The sequence below is a fragment of the Oryctolagus cuniculus genome, chromosome 11 (assembly GCF_964237555.1).
Source record: "Oryctolagus cuniculus chromosome 11, mOryCun1.1, whole genome shotgun sequence".
In the NCBI taxonomy this organism is placed as follows: domain Eukaryota; kingdom Metazoa; phylum Chordata; class Mammalia; order Lagomorpha; family Leporidae; genus Oryctolagus; species Oryctolagus cuniculus.
In genome coordinates this window covers 14,784,151-14,801,846 of record NC_091442.1, presented here as the reverse complement: position 1 = coordinate 14,801,846, position 17,696 = coordinate 14,784,151, and the positions used below count along the sequence as shown (strand labels likewise).

The window sequence follows — 17,696 nt, the reverse complement described above, 5'->3', positions numbered from 1 at the left end:
CATCTGCGGCACTGGCACACCGGGTTCTAGTCCCGGTTGGGGCGCCGGATTCTGTCCCGGTTGCCCCTCTTCCAGGCCAGCTCTCTGCTGTGGCCCGGGAGTGCAGTGGAGGATGGCCCAAGTGCCTGGGCCCTGCACCCGCATGGGAGACCAGGAGAAGCACCTGGCTCCTGGCTTCGGATCAGCGCGGTGCACCAGACGCAGCGTGCTGGCCGCGGTGGCCACTGGAGGGTGAACCAACGGCAAAGGAAGACCTTTCTCTCTGTCTGTCTCTCTCACTGTCCACTCTGCCTGTCCAAAAAAAAAAAGTAAGGCCTAAGCCATCAGAGTCCAAAGTTTCAGGGATGGGAACACAAGTTTGGGGATGAGTTATTCTGTGCAGTAGTGAGGTTACTTCCATGTCCACCTCAGCATTGCTGGACTCACACTGGCTGGCTACAGCGGATACACTGTATCCTGCAGGACACGGCTACAACCCTGCAGTGTCTCCAGCTGGCACTGTAACAGGGTCTCCCATTGGCCATTTCAGTGTTCCGGTCCAGCAGCTTAAAGATGAGAGAAGTTCAGAGTAAGACCAGAAACGTCGGCAGGTGCAACCACATTGCTATGTTTCTTTTGCTGTAACATCAGCTCTTTGTCAGCAGTGGTGTTATATACGGAATAGCAAAACTGAAACCCAGGCATCGTAGTCCATGGATGCAGTGGTCAGAGAAAGCAGAACCACATGCAGAAAGTGAGTACAGATTGCTGCTCCCTGTGATGGAAGGGATTTGGCGTAAGCTGACACTTAGATGGCTAGTTCCTGTGGTGGACGGCGCCCTGGCAGGAACTCTGTGGAAGCTGAGCCCTCAGCGGTAGGATTAGCTGAATCAGTCTTGATGAGAAAAATTCCATGTGTCCGTTAGTAGCCTCTGGCTCAACGGTCATGGCCAGTCTGTGTGTGAGCCTAATGAGCAAGACTGGAGTGGCCGGGGAGAGAGAACAACTGACATCGCAGCGCAGGTCGTCCACGGGCTCGCTGACCCACGGGCTCCTCTGCAGCAGGTCTCCTTGAAGGGAACTCTGGTGCTGGGCAGTGGGAGGTCCATTCACGCACATTCCCCCAGACCTCCTTCCCATCAGCCCTCCGGTCCCGATCTTCCCACGCTCCTGACCATCCAGCAAATCCACCCAGTCCAGTGATTGTGTGACGTCACATTTCTGGACTTTTAGCTCCACTTGGAAAAAGTGGATAACCAAATGTGCAGCTTGGAACTCTGTCCACTCACAGGACTTGCCTCCTGCTACGCCTCTCGGGCGTTCTTGAGTGCTACGGCCATCCGTTTCCAGTTGGCTCCAGGCCTGAGTTTTTTCTTCCTGCATCAACTAATCATGGGGACTTCTCTCCCAGGCCTCTGCTGAAGGAGAGGCAGCAGTGTGGCAGAACCAGGACAGTCTGAGCTGTGTCACTTTCACTTGATGACAGACTACTTACGCATGTGCCCAGCTTTATGGCTGGATGGGTCAGCTGACACCCGGTGCGTGAGTTCACGTTGCACAGTCACTTGGCGTCTCGTGGTCAGGGGCTTGGTATCGACCAAAGCCCAGGAGCAAGCACTCAGCACTGCTCAGAAAGAACAACTGTCATTTGCAGGAGAGGGCATGGCTTTATGTCAAGTCCGCCAGGGACGCCCTGAGGTCTTTCTGTTCGAGCTCACGGAACACTCCATGCTGTGTGCTTTCCTCACAGTGTGCACAGCTGGATCTGCTGGATCGTGAGGCGCAGCTGGCCGAGCTTCTAACACTGTGGCCCGAACCTGCCTTGGGACGCAGTCCTAACTGGTGGTTGGGGGACACTCGGTGAACGGTTTGAGCAGCACATACAAAGGGGTGTGTGTGGCCTCCAAAATTCCAAGGGGGCCAACAATTGCTGTGCTTTTTCTTAGTAGCAGGTGCACCTTGTTCCTCACTTGGAGGGCTTATCTTGACCTGTGATGCTTTGATGACTCCACTCCGAGAGAAGGCAGAGATGACTGTTTTGGGGGCCCAGGGATTTGAGCTGGGCAAGATGAGATGTGTTAGCTGGGGCAGAAGTAGGAGCAGGAGCAGAGAAGCACGTTGACTTGGCTCTGGTTCCCTGGCAGGGGGACTAGGTAGAAGAAAACCCATTCACAACACTCCTGGAGCACCTATCCTGGGCCAGGCTCATTAAATGGGACCAGTTTCCAGCCCATCTCCCGCGGGACCTTGGGGCCGAAGAAGCAAGCAATACTGCTCAAAGGTGAGAAGCACGCTGGGAGCAGGATGGGAGGCAGTTTTGGCCACCGTGATAAATGTTGGGGGTGGGGAAGGGGCTGAGATTAGCAGGAAGAAGGGGAGGTCTGTGACCCTGCAGGTCAGAGATGGCTTCTCACACCAAAGACAGAGAAAGCCCATCTCAGTTGGGACACAGGGAGGGTCTTCAGTTGTTGGAAGAGCTGGTAACTCTTTCTAGAACCTGCAGGACGGCTACCCAACGGAGCTGTCTCCCAACAAATGCCTAGCGCATTGTGGCTTTCCCAGCAGCGTCTACATGGACGAAGCAAGGCGGCCAGGCCTGGAGAAGCAAACATAAGGACGGAGGTGGAGCACAGGGGTGGGCGATGCAGAATTGCCTGTGTGAGGCTGAGCTGCTTTACCAAGAAACAGCAGGGACCTAGGAGAGTAAAAGTTCCATTATCTTCCGATACCCAGGTGAGGGCTGTGCGCTGGCACAGAATCTTGGTTCCCAGGTTCACTCTGCAAGCTTGAGCTCCACCTTCCAGGGCCCCGTCTGCGCGTGCACGGTCAGAACTCGGGCACAGAGGAGGCATTCGGGATAGCAGTGAAGCTGCCAGCTGGGACGCCCACGTCACATCTCGGAGTGCCTGGGCTTAAGTCCTGGCTCCGTTCCCAATTCCAGCAGTCCTGCTAATGTGCACCAGGGGAGGCAGCAGGCAGTAAGTCCTTGCCTCATTGCCACGGAGGTGGGAAAAGGGCTACGGCAGACAGTCCAAGTAGGGCTGGAATAACTTTGCTCCAGAAATTAAGATGCTGATCGGGTGTTCTCGGGCTCTGTGCCCACTCACCTCCTAGGCACTCAGGCTTTGCCAGTACACGTACCCAGGTGGCCACACCCTGCAAAGACAGGATCCCATAAGGATCCCAGCCTAGTCCCTTAAAATAAGCAGCCTGGGAACCAGGGTCAGGCAGCCCTTAGATGGCCTGAGTGGACAGCACCTCAACGAAATAGGGGACTATTTTATCTTGGCAAGAAAGATACCATGGATACAATGAGTCCTTTCCTTTTATCTCTTCTCAAAGCCCTGCACCCTCTAGCTGGCCCCAAGGCCAGGCTGCACAGTCCCCGTGAGGCTCCAGTCCCACAGTCCCACACTGGCATTCTGGGGCAGTCCCACCTCTGATCTATTCACGTGTACGGGGCCTCTTTTGCCAGTTTTGAAAGCAAGCTGTGGCACTGCCAGCCCGTGAGGGACCTGCAGTGAGTACTCCCACAGTGCCTCCGCTGCCCGAGGTCACTCATTTATCGCTCACTACCCTGTGAGGTGGGTGCTTATCTCCCGCTTTGCGGATGAGGAAGCCGGAGTCCAGAGAAGGTAAGGCCCATGTCCAAGGTCACACAGTCAGTGTATATGGCAGAGCCAGACTTGAGCCCAGGTGGTCCACGACAATCTCCTCTCTGTTTGCTTTTCTCAATGCTGCATGGAAATCCTTCCTGCTTCAGTGGTGGAACTTCACACGCTGTTCGGAGTGGCTTGTTTTGTCGTGCGCAGCTGGGCTGTAAGGCCACTGCGGGCAGGCCCGTGTCTCTGTGAATGGATACTTAGCACCAGGCTGGGAGCACCTGCCACACCTTAGCTATCGGGACACGGATGTGGAGCCAGGTGAGGCCCTGCTACCCCCGGCTCCCGCTTCACTCCTAGGGGCTCAGGACTCTGACCCGGCCGAGGACACACTGCCCTGAGCTATCCTCAGCCGAGCCCAGGCCCTTCCACCCCCAGACTGCACACGAGCCACACCACGGACACTCTGTGGTGGCTGCGTTATGTGGCTGACACACACTCACTGTCATTTATGTTGCAGGTTGGCGTCTGGGTTCTTGACAATTTATCACTCTGGTGGATGACTGCAGTAAAACTTGGTGCTTGTCTTTGCCCACTTCCAGAAGGATTTCCATGGCCCAAATCCTTACGTACATCCTAAGTCAGGACACAATGAGGTCACCAGATAAACAGGTGGTACCAGCCTACCGGCCCCTCCCCCTCAGGTGGGAGAGTGCTTGTTTTATGTACTCTGTGTGTGCAACTTTAAACTCCCCAGAGACTGTCTCAGATGTTTCTGGGACAACTTTTTTAAAAAATGCATTTGAAAGGCAGAGAGAGAGAGACAGAGGTCTTCCATCTGGTAGTTCACCTGCCAGATGTCCACAATAGCAGAGGCTGGGCCAGGCTGAAGTCAGTATCTGGAGCCAGGACTTCGATCTGGGTCTCCACATGGTGGCAGCGACTCAAGTACTGGAGCCACGACCTGCTGCCCCCCCGGACACACAGCAGCAGGAACCCGGAAGAGGAAGCAGAGCCGGGACTCAGACCTAGGCCCTCGGATAGGAGATCTGGTTGTCAGAAGTGGTACCTTTGCCGCTGCACCAAAGCCACCATCTGGGACAGTTTCTGAAGATGTCTAAACTGCACCAGGTCCCTCTTCACAGAGCCTCCCTCCTTCACAGCTACCAACAGTGTTCCAGTTTTGGAGACCTTGTCAAGGACCTTGGAGTTCATCCACCTGGGAGTTAGTAAGGTCCAGTAAGCCCACAGGAGCCCACGGGATAAGTTCTGTGCTACACTAAGGTACCAGGGCAGAGAAGAGGCAGGTGGTGATGAAGGGCCCCCAAGGCCTGCTCCCCTGTCATCACTGGGAAGCCAGCAGCCACCTCATTCTGAGTGGGAGTTTCTTTTCATGTTGTTTCCTAAAATAAAAGCCACACGCAGCTTGGGAAGAACACAGAAGCGAGCAGAGAGGCTGAGGAGGGCTGGTGATTCTGCAGTGCACCCACCTGGAGGAACAGATGAAACTGGGACTCAGATGCATTGATCGACAAGTTCAAGGTCACAGAGAACAGCAGGAAAAGCAGCTGCAGAAGCCGACGCAAAGCCAGGCACTGTAACTTCTAGTGAGCGCTCCTTACATTACAGCAGTCCTGTAAGTCTGCCGGTCTTCAGTCTCGGCTGCTTTGGAAAATGACAGGAAAGGGGCCAGCATCGTGGCACAGCAGGTTAAGCCGTACTGGAATGCCGGTTTGAGTCCCAGCTACTCTGGGACTAGTTTCCTGCTAGGGCGCCTGGGAAGGCGGCAGAGGATGGCCCAGGTGATCGGGCCCCCAGCACCCACAGGGGAGACCAGGACGGAGCTCCTGCCTCCCAGCTTTGGCATGGCCAAGGCCTGGATGTTGCGGCCACTTGGGGAGTGAACCCATGGGTAGAAGATCTGTCTCTTTGCCTTTCAAATATGTAAATCTTAAAAAAAAAAAAAGCAAAGTTGGGTGAGTTGGGTGCTTGAGGAAGGCTGAAGGCACGAAGGGCCGGGGAGCTGCCGAGTCTTGCACCTGCTCTCCCACTGCCTGGGAGCCCCCCTCCGCCACGCCGCTGAGCTCCTCATCCTCCAGGACCCCGGAGCACTGCTGCCTCCCTTGCAAACACTCCTGGATTCTGCAGAGCAGCCGCTGGGCCCCCTCAATGCCCGCAGGCCCCGCCCTTGCCTCGGCACTCGGGACCCTTGGTGGTGGCACTGGTTCTTCTCCCTGAGAACGCAGTCAGCCAAAGGCACCAGACGCAGCACTGTATCCAATTCACCTTTGCAACCCCTGCGCCAGCTCCAACAAGGGAGGGACGGACTTTGGACTAAGACTCCAGGAGGCAGGGAGTGGACCAGGCCACTTCAGCTCCCAGCTCCCAGCTCCCAGTGTGAGGCCAAGGGCTTTGCTGCTGGAATCTGAACAGGAAGTTTTGCTGCTCCCGGAGCTAGGGAGCTTTCAACAGACAAGCTGGGGGTCCAGGCAGGTGAGGCTGACGGTGAGAGGCCCGGGGAGTGGTCACGCGGCCAGAGGCACTGAGGGCTGCAAAGGACTTACAGAGATGACCTCATGTGCATGGACTCTGACTGCTCCTCAGGGTTCCACGCAAGGCCAAGCCCTGCTTCTACAAGACCGCTCCCAAGCCTGCCCCAGACCTCAGGGCTGCAAGACACGCAGGCGGCACCGAGGGAAGACATGACACAGCGCATAGGGGAAACGGAGTAATGACGGCCCGAAACACCCTACGTCCACAGGAGGAATGACCACTCTCATCAAGTGGTCTGGGGTTTCCTGGGCATCAGAAAGGAACACACGAGACGCTGGCACGTGAGGTTTCATTATCTCCAGTTTACTTCCATTTGCTTGTTTACACACACGACGTCTGTGCACGTAACCGTGGCAACAGCCATTCTCCAAATACAATCTGGTACCCAGACTACAGCAGATGCGCGTGGAAAATGAGGCGCCCGGGACTGAACCTCAACACAGAGAGGCAGAAGCCACAGCAGTGTTCTGGGGTCGCAGAGGCCCCCAGACCCTCTTGCTCAGCACCTGGGGACAGGAGACTCTGCAAACTAGTCTAACGGGAAACCTGGACCCCGGCACCCCAGAGGGGCTCGCTTGTCAGGCTTCTTGTCACCAGCCAGGACGCTCTGGAGGCTTAGCCCAGAAAAGGGCAATGAGGGTATCGTTGTCTGTGACGCAGCTACACGCGTCATGTCCCTCACCCCTGACAACACCGATGGGGAAAATGAAGCTTGCCCACGCCCACACCCCACCCCTCTTGTCTGCCTGAGCCCCACTCTTCCACCTCTGCCAGGCGGTCTCACACGGGGCTCCCAAGGAAAAGGCAGCAAGTGGTGGGCGCCTGGGCCGCACGGCGGGCCGGTGACTGCCGCTTCCCCACGGCCCATTTAGTACCGAGCCAGAGCCCGGGCTGCCCAGGGAACGCATCTGGAGACTGACGTGGGCCTGAGAACTCTGGACTCCGCAGGTGCTTCTCCCCTTCCGGTGCTGAACAAGCAAGGCCCCTGCCACCTACCCCCGCTTCACAAAGGGGAAGGCCAGGAGGCAAAACGGTCTCTCGGGTCCACCAGCCACATCATGCCACCGTCTCCAAAGCCCCCGGGCGGGGACACCTGACATCAAATTGCCTGGGTTTCTGGGTACAATACTGTCACGTCTCATGTGTTGATCAATAATGCTAACCTGCAGCTGGATGGGATATAAAATATGTATTTTAAATATATCTTTATGTATATATACATGAAAATTTACCCTGAAGACCTGCCCTCGAGCTCTTAACAACCTAAGCTTGAGTTGAGCCAGTCACGTGTAGTGTGTATCAGTCAATGCCATTGCCAGGCCTGACCAGAGCAGCTTCCAGGATGATTATCCAAAAGGCAGGGGGCTGCGTCGGGAAGTTAAGCGGGAGACGCGGTCTGGGAGCAGAGAGGGGCGCCCGGCTCCAGAGCGCGGCCTGTGGCTCTGTGGGACGGAGGCGGAAGACTACCTCCCCTCGCCAGCACCGCGAAGGCCACAGCACAACAGAGAGCCGCGCTGAGAAAGCAAAGGTCAACTGAGGTCAAGGGCGGGGGACAGGCCCAGACTTTGCGTTGCTTTGCCCATGGTGCATGATAAGAGGTCTTTGCAAACAGGGCAGCTCCCTGCAGCCAGAAGGGGGCGCTGCACTTCACTGCGGGATCCTCCCAATCTTGGACAAAAGTAAAAACCCCTCGGGCCACAGCAGAGTAAAGGACCTGCGACCTGGGTGTGCGGTGGGGACAATTTCAGTGTAAATAAGTCTTTCGCTAATTTCTTCTGATTCAGCTTAAAATCCACCCAATTACGATTAGAATAGTGCTTTCCAGTTTATTCCTCCCAGAGCAAACAGCCCCACGAGGTGGAATTTAATACTATAAGCCAAGAGTCTGGTTTATAAAAAGTAAATTAGTGTCCTCAAATAAACCCTCAAAACCAGCCACACGTGCCAAAGACCGGCACAGGAGCAGGGGCTCATCTGGGCCAGCCCTCTGGTCAGTTGTTACGAAAAACTACAAAAGTGTTCACTCAGATAGTGCAGCAGAGGGGGAAAAGGCAACCTTATTGCTCCAGACACCAACACAGAACAGACAACACGGACAGGAAGTTCCATTGCTTGTTACATAGGAGTCAGTCGGCACTGAGGCTCGGAGGCACTGCAGATTGAAGGGCGCTGGGGCGGCTGGTCACGCGCCAGGTGCAACAGTGAACATTCCAAGGGGGACACAAACCTGCAACCAGATATCTTCCAGAACCCTGCCGGAAATCAAAGCGTGTGCAAACTGACCACAGCGAAACACTGTGCCACACACGAGAGCCACTCAAACCGAAAGGCATGGGGAATCAGGGAGCCCGGGGCTCGGCCCCCCGCGGCCGCTCCGTGGAGGCCTCCTGATTCCGTCCTTTGGCTGAGCCCTGGCTCTCGGCGCTCGGGACAAAAGGGGTGTTCCAGGCTCCAGTCAGGTCTTGCCAGGGACAAGCCGTGCCCGAGTGGGAAGGATGGTGCTTGTGACCCGGCGCCGTCGCCAAGAGTAGCTCCCGGACTCCAACACCAATCCCCCAAACTGCCTGGGAGAAGCAGGATCGGTAATTCCGCCAACAACTAAAACACACGCGGGTCGTCCGGCCGCTCCCCGCCCCCGCTTCTTCCCGGCTTTACTTCTTGTAGCTGTCTCGCTTCAAACTCAAACTAGCGCTCTGGGGAGGGAGTCCCGGCGAAAAGGGCTTCAGATACCAGAACCCGTACGTCCCGTACCAGCCCAGCAACCCGAACAAGGTGCCGAACGCTTTCTGGGAGAAGTCGTGGAAGTACACAGCCGTGCACAGAAACATGCACACCCAGATGAGGGTCAGCAGGCCCAGGGCCACGCCCAGCGCGGTGACGGCGGCGTGCAGCGAGTGGCCGCGCTCCGTCTTCACCTCGCGCAGCACGGCCAGCTCCTCCACGACCACGAGGGCGCAGTAGGCCAGCAGGAAGGAGTGGCCCGAGATGTCGAAGCCGTGCCAGAAGCCGCCTTCCTGCTGGCACTGCTGCTTGCTCTGCGGCTCCTGCCGGACCCCGTCCAGCGCGGGGGACTGGTAGCAGCGGCCCGTGTAGTGCTCGACGGTGGAGAACAGGGCTGTGCAGACGTACCAGATGGCCGTGCCCACGAGCAGGGTGCTGAGCCGCCGCAGGACCAGGCCGGCCTTGCCCGTCAGGAGGTAGTTGGTGAGGGCAATGAAGGGCAGGAGGAGACAGAACGTCCAGGCCCAGGCCATTTTGACAAAATACCTGACAGAGGAAGAAAGACGAGTGAAGGCAGGGCACACGGCGGACAGGGAACGACGTGGGGCCCGTGAGAAACTCTGGCCAAAGCTGTAGGCCGGAAGCCGTGTTTAGCATGGGCTTCACTTCCCAGGGGTCCGGGGTCGGTCACCTGGAGGGAGGCACTGTTATTATCCCCATTTTACAGACAAAGAAACTGAGGCTTGGAGACCCGTCCTGCCTGAAGCCAAGGTTGTAAGCGGTGGAGCTGGGGTTCAAAGCCAGGGTCTGCGGCGTTGAGCGCTCTGCCACCTGCTCAGGAAGGCACAGCTCCGGAACACTTGGCAAACGCCAGGAGCTTTGCCAGCACTCAACTCTCAGCTACCCTGCAGGCCCCACTGCACACACAGGGGTGGGAGGCTCAGGAGCCGTCGCCCAGGGTCCCTCTCTCCATCAGCAGGCCCGGATTAAGCTGGTTTGGCCAGTCCCCAAATCCACGCTTTTTCTACCCCAGCGTGGTTCGTTCCTCAACAGCAGAAATCATCCTAGAACAAAGAGCTCCCAGCTACAAGATCCGGATCCGAACGCGGACTCTGACTTGACGCCCCTCCGGCTTCCCACTTCCCCAGCTTCTCCTTGCAGGTGCAGTGCTTCCCTGTGTCCCCTCCCAGGGGTTAGCACAGAAGCCTGGATTCATGGCTGCCCCAAACAACACGGGCCGTGTGCCAGGCTGCCTGGCTGCCATCACCCGGGCCGGACAAGGCAGCCGCCACCCTGCCTGCAGCCCCTGTGCCCCCAGAGGGGGCTGACCTGGGGTCCAGCGCAGGGACCGCCCAGGAAGACGTGGGGCGGCTGCCACGCTCATGGCTATTCTTAGCCCAGCCCACAGGAAGGGTGAGGACAGCGGGTGGGCTGAGGACAGGCCTCCTCCCCGGCTTCCCGGCTTCTGCAGACACCACTGGAAGGGCCGTGGCCCCTCACCAACACCTGCCAGACACCTGTCAGCTGCCTGTGGAGAAACAGGGGATGTTGGGGGCACTGAAAGACAGGGGCTCACCCCCAGGGAGCAGTTTTACCGTTCAGAGTTTCCCCTGCTTATTGCAACCGTGTTTTGTGCAAACTACTCACTAGTTAGAAAAAAAAAAAAAAAAAGAAAGAAAGAAAGAAAGGAGAGGCGTGCGTGGATGGAGTTAAGGAGCCCCAAAGAGCCCGGGAGCGAGTGCTTTTCTGGGCCACGGCCACGCACTTGGGGGGCTGGGAAGGTCCGAGGAGGCCCAGGGGTTAGGTCAAGGGCTGCAGGACCCCACCCCCCCTCCCTTCAGGACCCTGGGCGGGGCTATGTCCCAGGCTGGGGCCAGGCCCTGCGCGGCGGTGACGGGGCTGGCCCGGCTGCGGGGTCTGAGCCCGGCAGGCGGGCGCCGATGGCTGACTGCAGGGCAGGTGCGCCCTCAGCCCGGCCCGCAAGCCCCCGAACACACGGCCGCCGCCGCGTCCGGCTCGGGCCATCCCCTCCCGCTCTGCAAACGCGGACGGCGCGTGGCAGGAGCGTGTCCAGGGGGCCTCGGGGGACCGGCGGGCCGGGCGACGGCGCGGCAGCGGGAGACCCCGGGTGCACTCACACGTTCAGGACGTTGCGCTTGTTGCTGAGGTAGCTCTCGGGCAGCGGGGAGAACTCCTTGAGGACGGAGCCCGCCACCATGGAAGCCACGAGCGCCCAGGGCAGGTAGCGCCTCACCGCCGCCCGCACCAGCATCCCGCGCAGGAACCACGCGCAGCGTTCCAGGTGCTCCATGCCCGACCTCGTCGGCCGTCGGCCACCGTCCGGGCTCCCGGCCTCCCGGCCACCGTCTTGCCCTTGCTTTGGGCGGGCGCCGCCGCCTCTGCTCAGGCGCATGCGCACTGCCCGGAGCCCCACCCCCCCTGCGGGAAGGGAGGAGGGAAGGCGCTCGGAGCCCGCGCGCTCCCCCTCGTGGCCACTGGCGCTCTCTGCAGCGTGCCCGCCTGGGAGCTACTGGCTCCTCTCTAGTAGGCTCCGCGGTTTGCTGTGGTCTAGGGGAGAGCTCCGTGGGAGTTTTTGTTGGAGATGAGTACATACAGCCCTGTAGGCATAGGAGCAGCGTTCACACCATCACTTAGTCTGCCTTGGAGATGCCTCCTCCATCTGAGCCTTAGCTTTCTCATCCGTAAAATGGGGGGACAAGGGAGCCCCCTTTCCCGAGAGTCAGTTAATGCACTCAGGGGTTCCTTGCAGGTGTCACGTACGGGGACATGAGATGACATTTCACCAGGACGTAAATGCACCAGCCTACGCAACTGAAATGAGTGATTGTCCCACTTAAAGCCGCCGGGTGCGCTGAGGGCAAGTGGTGGGTGCCAGGGTGAGTGTAGACGGCTGGAGGGTGTCGGCCACCCGTCAGTTGTCACAGAGCTGAACCCTGCCCCCGCACAGCCTGGCGTCCAAGTCAGTGTTTCCCAGCCTGGAGCCGTTCCTTGGCCGCTGTCTTAGTTTCCAGTGGTGGATGTGACAAATGATCACAAACCTACTGGTTTAAGATAACTGAAATGTGTCCACTTGTAGTTCTGGAATCCAGGAGCCCAGGGTCAAGGTGTCTGCAGGGTTGGTTCCCCAGGGGAAGTCTCCTCCGCGGCTCTGGCGACTCCCAGCTTCCGTCTCTTCCTTGTCATGTCCTGTGGATCCTCTCTCCTGTCTCCTCTGAGGACACTGGTCAAGGACACCGGTCACTGGAGCTGGGGCCCACCCTAAATCCAGGATAATCGCGTTTTCAGATCTTCCATTTAATTGTGACTGCAAAGACTGATTCCCAAACAAATTCGCATTCCTAGGTACCAGAGATTAGGATTTGGACGTATCTTTTGGGGGATCAATGCTCGTCAGTTTACCACCAGTTCTGTAACCTAATATCATAACCTCTAACTTTTCTTTAAATAACACACATCAGAGCTTAATTACAGGGCCCTGTGCTGTAGAGCAGCAGGTTAGGCTGCTCCTGCGGTGCCGGCATCCCGATGCAGCTCCCTGCTGATGTGTCTGGGAAAGCAGCAGGTGATGGCCCACGCACCTAGGCCCCTGCCACCCACATAGGAAACCTGGATGGAGTTCCAGGCTCCTGGCTTCAGTCTTTGATCAGCCCTGGCTGTTGCAGCCATTTGGGGGACTGAACCAAGGTATTGAAGATCTTTCTGCCTATATCTCTCCTCTTGGTCATTTGCCTTTCAAATAATTAATCTTAAAAAAAAAAAAGATTGCAGGAGTAGGCACGTGGCAGAGCGTGGTTGCTCAGGACGCCTGCATTCCCCAGTGAAGTGCCTGGTCCAAGTCCTAGCTGCCCTGCCTCCATTCCTGCAGTCCTGCCCGTGCACAGCCTGGCAGCCACAGATGATGACTCAAGTGCTCGGGCCCCTGCCACCCATGTGGGAGAAGTGCACTGAGTTCTGGGCTTCTGTGTTGGGCTTGGCCCAACCTCTCCTATTACAGGCATTTGGGGAGTGAACCAACAGATGGAAGACCACTCTTCGTTTACCTCTCTCGCTGCTGCTGGTTTTTGAATAAATACATAAAACTTTATCTCTGTCTCTCTCTCTCACTGTCCACTCTGCCTGCCAAAAAAAAAAAAAAAAAACTTAAAAAAAAATTTAAATACCTAGGGGCTGGCACCATGGCTCACTTGGTTAATCCTCCACCTACGACACCGCAATCCCATATGGGCCCTGGGTTCTAGTCCCAGTTGGGGCGCCGGATTCTGTCCTGATTGCTCCTCTTCCAGGCCAGCTCTCAGCTGTGGCCCGGGAGTGCAGTGGAGGATGGCCCAAGTACTTGGGCCCTGCACCCGCATGGGAGACCAGGAGGAAGCTCCTGGCTCCTGGCTCCTGGCTCCTGGCTTCGGATTGGCGTAGCTCCAGCCATTGCAGCCATTTGGGGGGTGAACCAACAGAAGGAAGACCTTTCTCTCTGTCTCTCTTTATCTGTCACATAAATTTTTAAAAATGTAAATACCTACTGAATAGCCTTGCAACCAAAATTACCCATGACATCATGCATTTTGTGCGTCAGTTATATTTCTTCTATTACCAAGAAAATGCACGTACTGAAATATTCATCTTCACTAGCTGCCTAAGATTATCTCCTGCCCCTGAATCTAGGATATCCACCACATTCTGGGCAAGATTGTCTAATTTGTGCCTCTATTGGACCCGTGGTTAGAGTCTCTAATGCAGAGAGCCAGCAAATCAATGAAAATAAAAGTAATGGATCCTTAAGACCTTCTTAAGATGATCCTCATACCTGTAAATTGCATTTATCTAATCAAAGTTCTTCTTTTAAGTTTATTTATTTATTTTTATTTTTGAAAGGCAGAGTGACACAGAGAGAGAGAGAGAGAGAGAGAGAGAGATCTTCCATTCACTGATTCATGCCCTGAGATGCACCCCAACAGATCAGGCTAAGCCAGCCCGAAGCCAGGAGCCAAGAACTCTCCCTCCTGGGTGGTGAGAACTTGAGCCATTTCTGCTGCCTCCCAGGCTGTGCGTTACCAGGAAAGTGATTTGGAAGTGGAGATGAGAAGGAAAGAGAGAGAAAGAAGAGAGAGGAGCAAGCTCCCATGCACTGGTTTACTCCCCAAATGCCCACAACGGCCAGCACCAGACGGGGAAGAAGCTGGGAGGCAGGATGCGATCCCTCGTGGATGGCATGGCGGGGCCCCAGGTACGTGAGCCGTCACCTGCTGTCTCCCAGGGCCTGCAGGCAGCAGGAAGTGGAGTGGGATTGACTGCAGATATCCTGCATCTTAACCAGTGGGATGTGGGCATCTTAACCAGTGGGCTAAACAGCCACTCCTATTGCTGGAGATTTTTGCAGGCTGATTAGACTCGGGCCTGAAACCTTGTTACAGGGCTCTGGAGCAGTTTTCATACATTTCCTTTAAACTTCCACCCATGCTAGGAAGTACCTGCTGTGTTGTGGGTCCACTGACCAGCTCCAGCAGCTGATAGTGGCCTACGGGAGCTGACTGATGCGTTTTCAGGACTTTTGCAAGCTGATGGTTAAACAGCCGTGTTGAGAATTCCATTATATAAACTGACGGTTAAGCCCAAAACGAACACTCCCAACTCTTGGTTCCCATTCTGTTACCACGTTCTGCTGGAACCTGGGCTCTTGGGCTCGCTTGCATGTACCGAACATCTCCTCCCGACTCCGCAGTGCGTGGTGTCTGATTGGAGAACCAGATCCAGCCAGTAAGGGGCAGGGAGGGCAGAGTTTTACACCAAGAAGTTCACAAGTGAGGCAACTCAGGGCGTTACTCCTTGGTTGGTTGTCTGCATCGGGACGCAATTCCATTTGCCAAGCACGGATGGAACCCCTAGGTTGGCGATGGACACAAGAGTCCAGCAGAAATTCATAAGCGTGTTCTCTGAGACTCAGTCTGCTAGAGTGATAATAAAGGGCTTCTGGGAGTTCCATTCTCTGTAAATCACGTGCTACATACTTTCTATGGGGAAAATTTACAATGAACATGTGTACATATGTGGTGACACGTATTCCCTAGAGAGCTAGTGGTTAAGCACTTTTCAGCAAGCTGCTGGGTGGGATCTAATATCCATGTACGGAATCTATGGGGGCAGGCGTTCGGTGCAGCGGTTAAAGTGCTGCTTGGGATCCGTATCCGAGTGCCTGGGTTGGGGCCAGACTCTGCTCCCAATTCCAGTTTCCTGCTCATGTGCATCCTGGGAGGTAGTAGGTGGTGATCCCCACGTGGAAGAACCCAGGCTGTACCCAGTTCCCAGCTTCAGCCTCGCCCAGCCCAGCTGTTGCGGGCAAATCTGGGGGAGAAACAAGAAAGGGATCTCTCTCTCTCTCTCTCTCTCTCTCTCTCTCTCAAACAACCCATAAATAATTTTTAAAATATTTTAAGTGTATGTAGCATATAAGAGAATGTATACAGCTAGTAAGGACATAACGGTAGATAGAATCGCATACAGATCCTGCTAGGATTTCTCTCCCTGAGTGTGAGGCACTCTGGTGTTTTCTACTCAGTTTTTAAATTCAATTTTCTAAAATGCTAGTCATGACACACTGAATTGCTTTTCTAACTCGCTAATGAGTAGTTTGAAAAACACTGTGCTAGGCAATTTCAGACGTTAAGAGAATGATATCCCCACCACTCCCCCTAGAGGGGGATAGAAGACCACAAATCCCAGGCTTCTGCCCTGCCCCAGGCCTCCGCAGCCCCAGGGAATCCTTGGCCTATCCTGCAAATACTTGTTAGAAGTGTGTGATCTCAGCACAAGGAAATGCAAAGATTTCCCGTATTCATGAGCTGGGAGAGTTCACATAGTTAAAGTGTTCATGCTACCAATTCAACACCATCCCTACCAGAATTCCAGTATCATTTTTCATGGAAATAGAAAAAAAAAACAACCTAAAATTCACATTTAACCCCTAAATAGCCAAGGTAATTATGAGAAAAGTGAACACAACTAGAATCATCACATTATCTGATTTCAAACTATACCACCAAGCAATAGTAAATAAAACAGCATATTACTGATATAAAAACAGACATCAACCCATGGAACAGAATAGAAAGCCCAGAAATGAAACTCTATGCAGGGGCTGGCACTGTGGTGTAGCAGGTAAACCCACTGACTGCAGTGCTGGCATCCCACATGGGTGACGGTTCAAGTCCTGGCTGCTCCACTTCTGATCTAGCTCTCTATTATGGCCTGGGAAAGCAGCAGAAGATGCCCAAGTCCTTGGGCCCCTGCACCCATGTGGGAAGACCCAGAGGAAGCTCCTGGCTCCTGGCTTTGGATCGGTGCAGCTCCACCATTGTGGCCAATTAGAAAATAAACCAGCGGATGGAAGACCTCTCTCTCTCTCTCTCTCTCTCTCTCTCTCTGCTTCTCCATCTCTCTCTGTGTAACTATGACTTTCAAATGAATAAATATCTTGGGGGAAAAAAAGGAACAACAGTTTGAAAGTAAATTTATATAAAAAAAAGAAACCACATGTTTATAGTCGATTGAATTTCAGCATAGATGCAGAACAAGAAAAGGCTGTTCAATAAACGATGTTGGGAAAACTGGATAGTCACCCACAGGGGAAGGAAGTTGGCGCTTTATCCTATACTGTGAGCAAAATCAACTCAGAACGGGTTAGAGACTTAAACACAAGACTGAAACTTCCACAGAAAGAAAGCACGGGAACAGGGAACATTGGTCTGGGAATGGTTTATTAGACGTGACCCTGAAAAGGCAGGCAACAAATGCAAAAGCGGACAACATCACGATGGCAAGCATCTTCTACAACAAAGCAAACAATGAGCAAGAGCCAGCCCACGTACTGGGTGAAAATGGTTGTGTCTGATAGATGTTATCATCCCAGATTTATAAGGAATCCAAACTACTCTATAGAGAGAAAACAGATACTCCGATTTCAAAATGGGTGAGGGATCTGAATAGACAGCTCTCAAAAGGAGACATACAAATGGTCAACAGATGTATGAAAAAATGTTCAAATCACTAATCAGTAGCAAAATGCAAATTGAAACCACAATGAAGCATCACCCCACACCTGTCAGAACAGCTATCATCAAAGGACGGAAGGTAACAGGTGTGAGAAAAAGGGAACTCTTGAACAGCGCTGATGGCAGTTAGTACAGCCGTTACAGAGAGCTGTACGGAGGTTCCTCAAAAGTCTAGAAATAGAATCGTTATGTGACTCAGCAGTCCCGCCTCTGGCTATTCACCCAGAGTTTTGAAATGGTGTGTCGAGGAGACGCGTGCACTCCGTTTCCATTGCAGTGATACTCACAAGGGCAAGTTAACGTTCTAAGTGTCCATCAACGGGTGAGTGGGTAAGGAAGTTGGGGTATATATACATAGAATGGGATATTATTCAGCCTTCAAAAAGGAAGGAATTCTGTCATTTGTGACACCTTGGATGGAACTGGAGAGCATAATGCGAGGTGAAATAAACCAGGCACAGAAAGACATGCAGTGCACATTCTTGCCTATAGGTGGGATCTGGAGCAATCCAGCTCGTGAATCAGAGTAGCATGGTGGTTACCAAGGCTGGGTTGGGGGGCGGGACAGAAAGAGGGTTACAGAAGGGTACAAAGCCTCAGTTGGATGCACAGGTGCTTTGCTTTTTGAGATCTGTTGCACAGCATGGTGAATATAGTAACATTGTATTGTACATTTCAAAATCACTAAGTAAATATCAAATGTTCACACCACAGAAAATAGATGACAATAGCTATATTAATTAGCTTATTTTAACTATTCCACATTGTATTCATATAT

General features: G+C 54.5%; 1 protein-coding gene across 1 annotated transcript; it reads right to left on the bottom strand.

Annotated features, from left to right (window-relative positions):
* Positions 1-6,416: 6,416 nt before the first annotated feature.
* FITM2 (fat storage inducing transmembrane protein 2) lies at positions 6,417-11,270 on the bottom strand. The gene is made up of 2 exons (XM_002721080.5): positions 10,994-11,270; positions 6,417-9,401 (listed from the first exon to the last, which is right to left on the bottom strand). The coding sequence occupies exons 1-2, from the start codon at positions 11,266-11,268 to the stop codon at positions 8,786-8,788; spliced, it is 891 nt and encodes a 296-aa protein (XP_002721126.3). The 5' UTR covers positions 11,269-11,270; the 3' UTR covers positions 6,417-8,785.
* Positions 11,271-17,696: the final 6,426 nt, after the last annotated feature.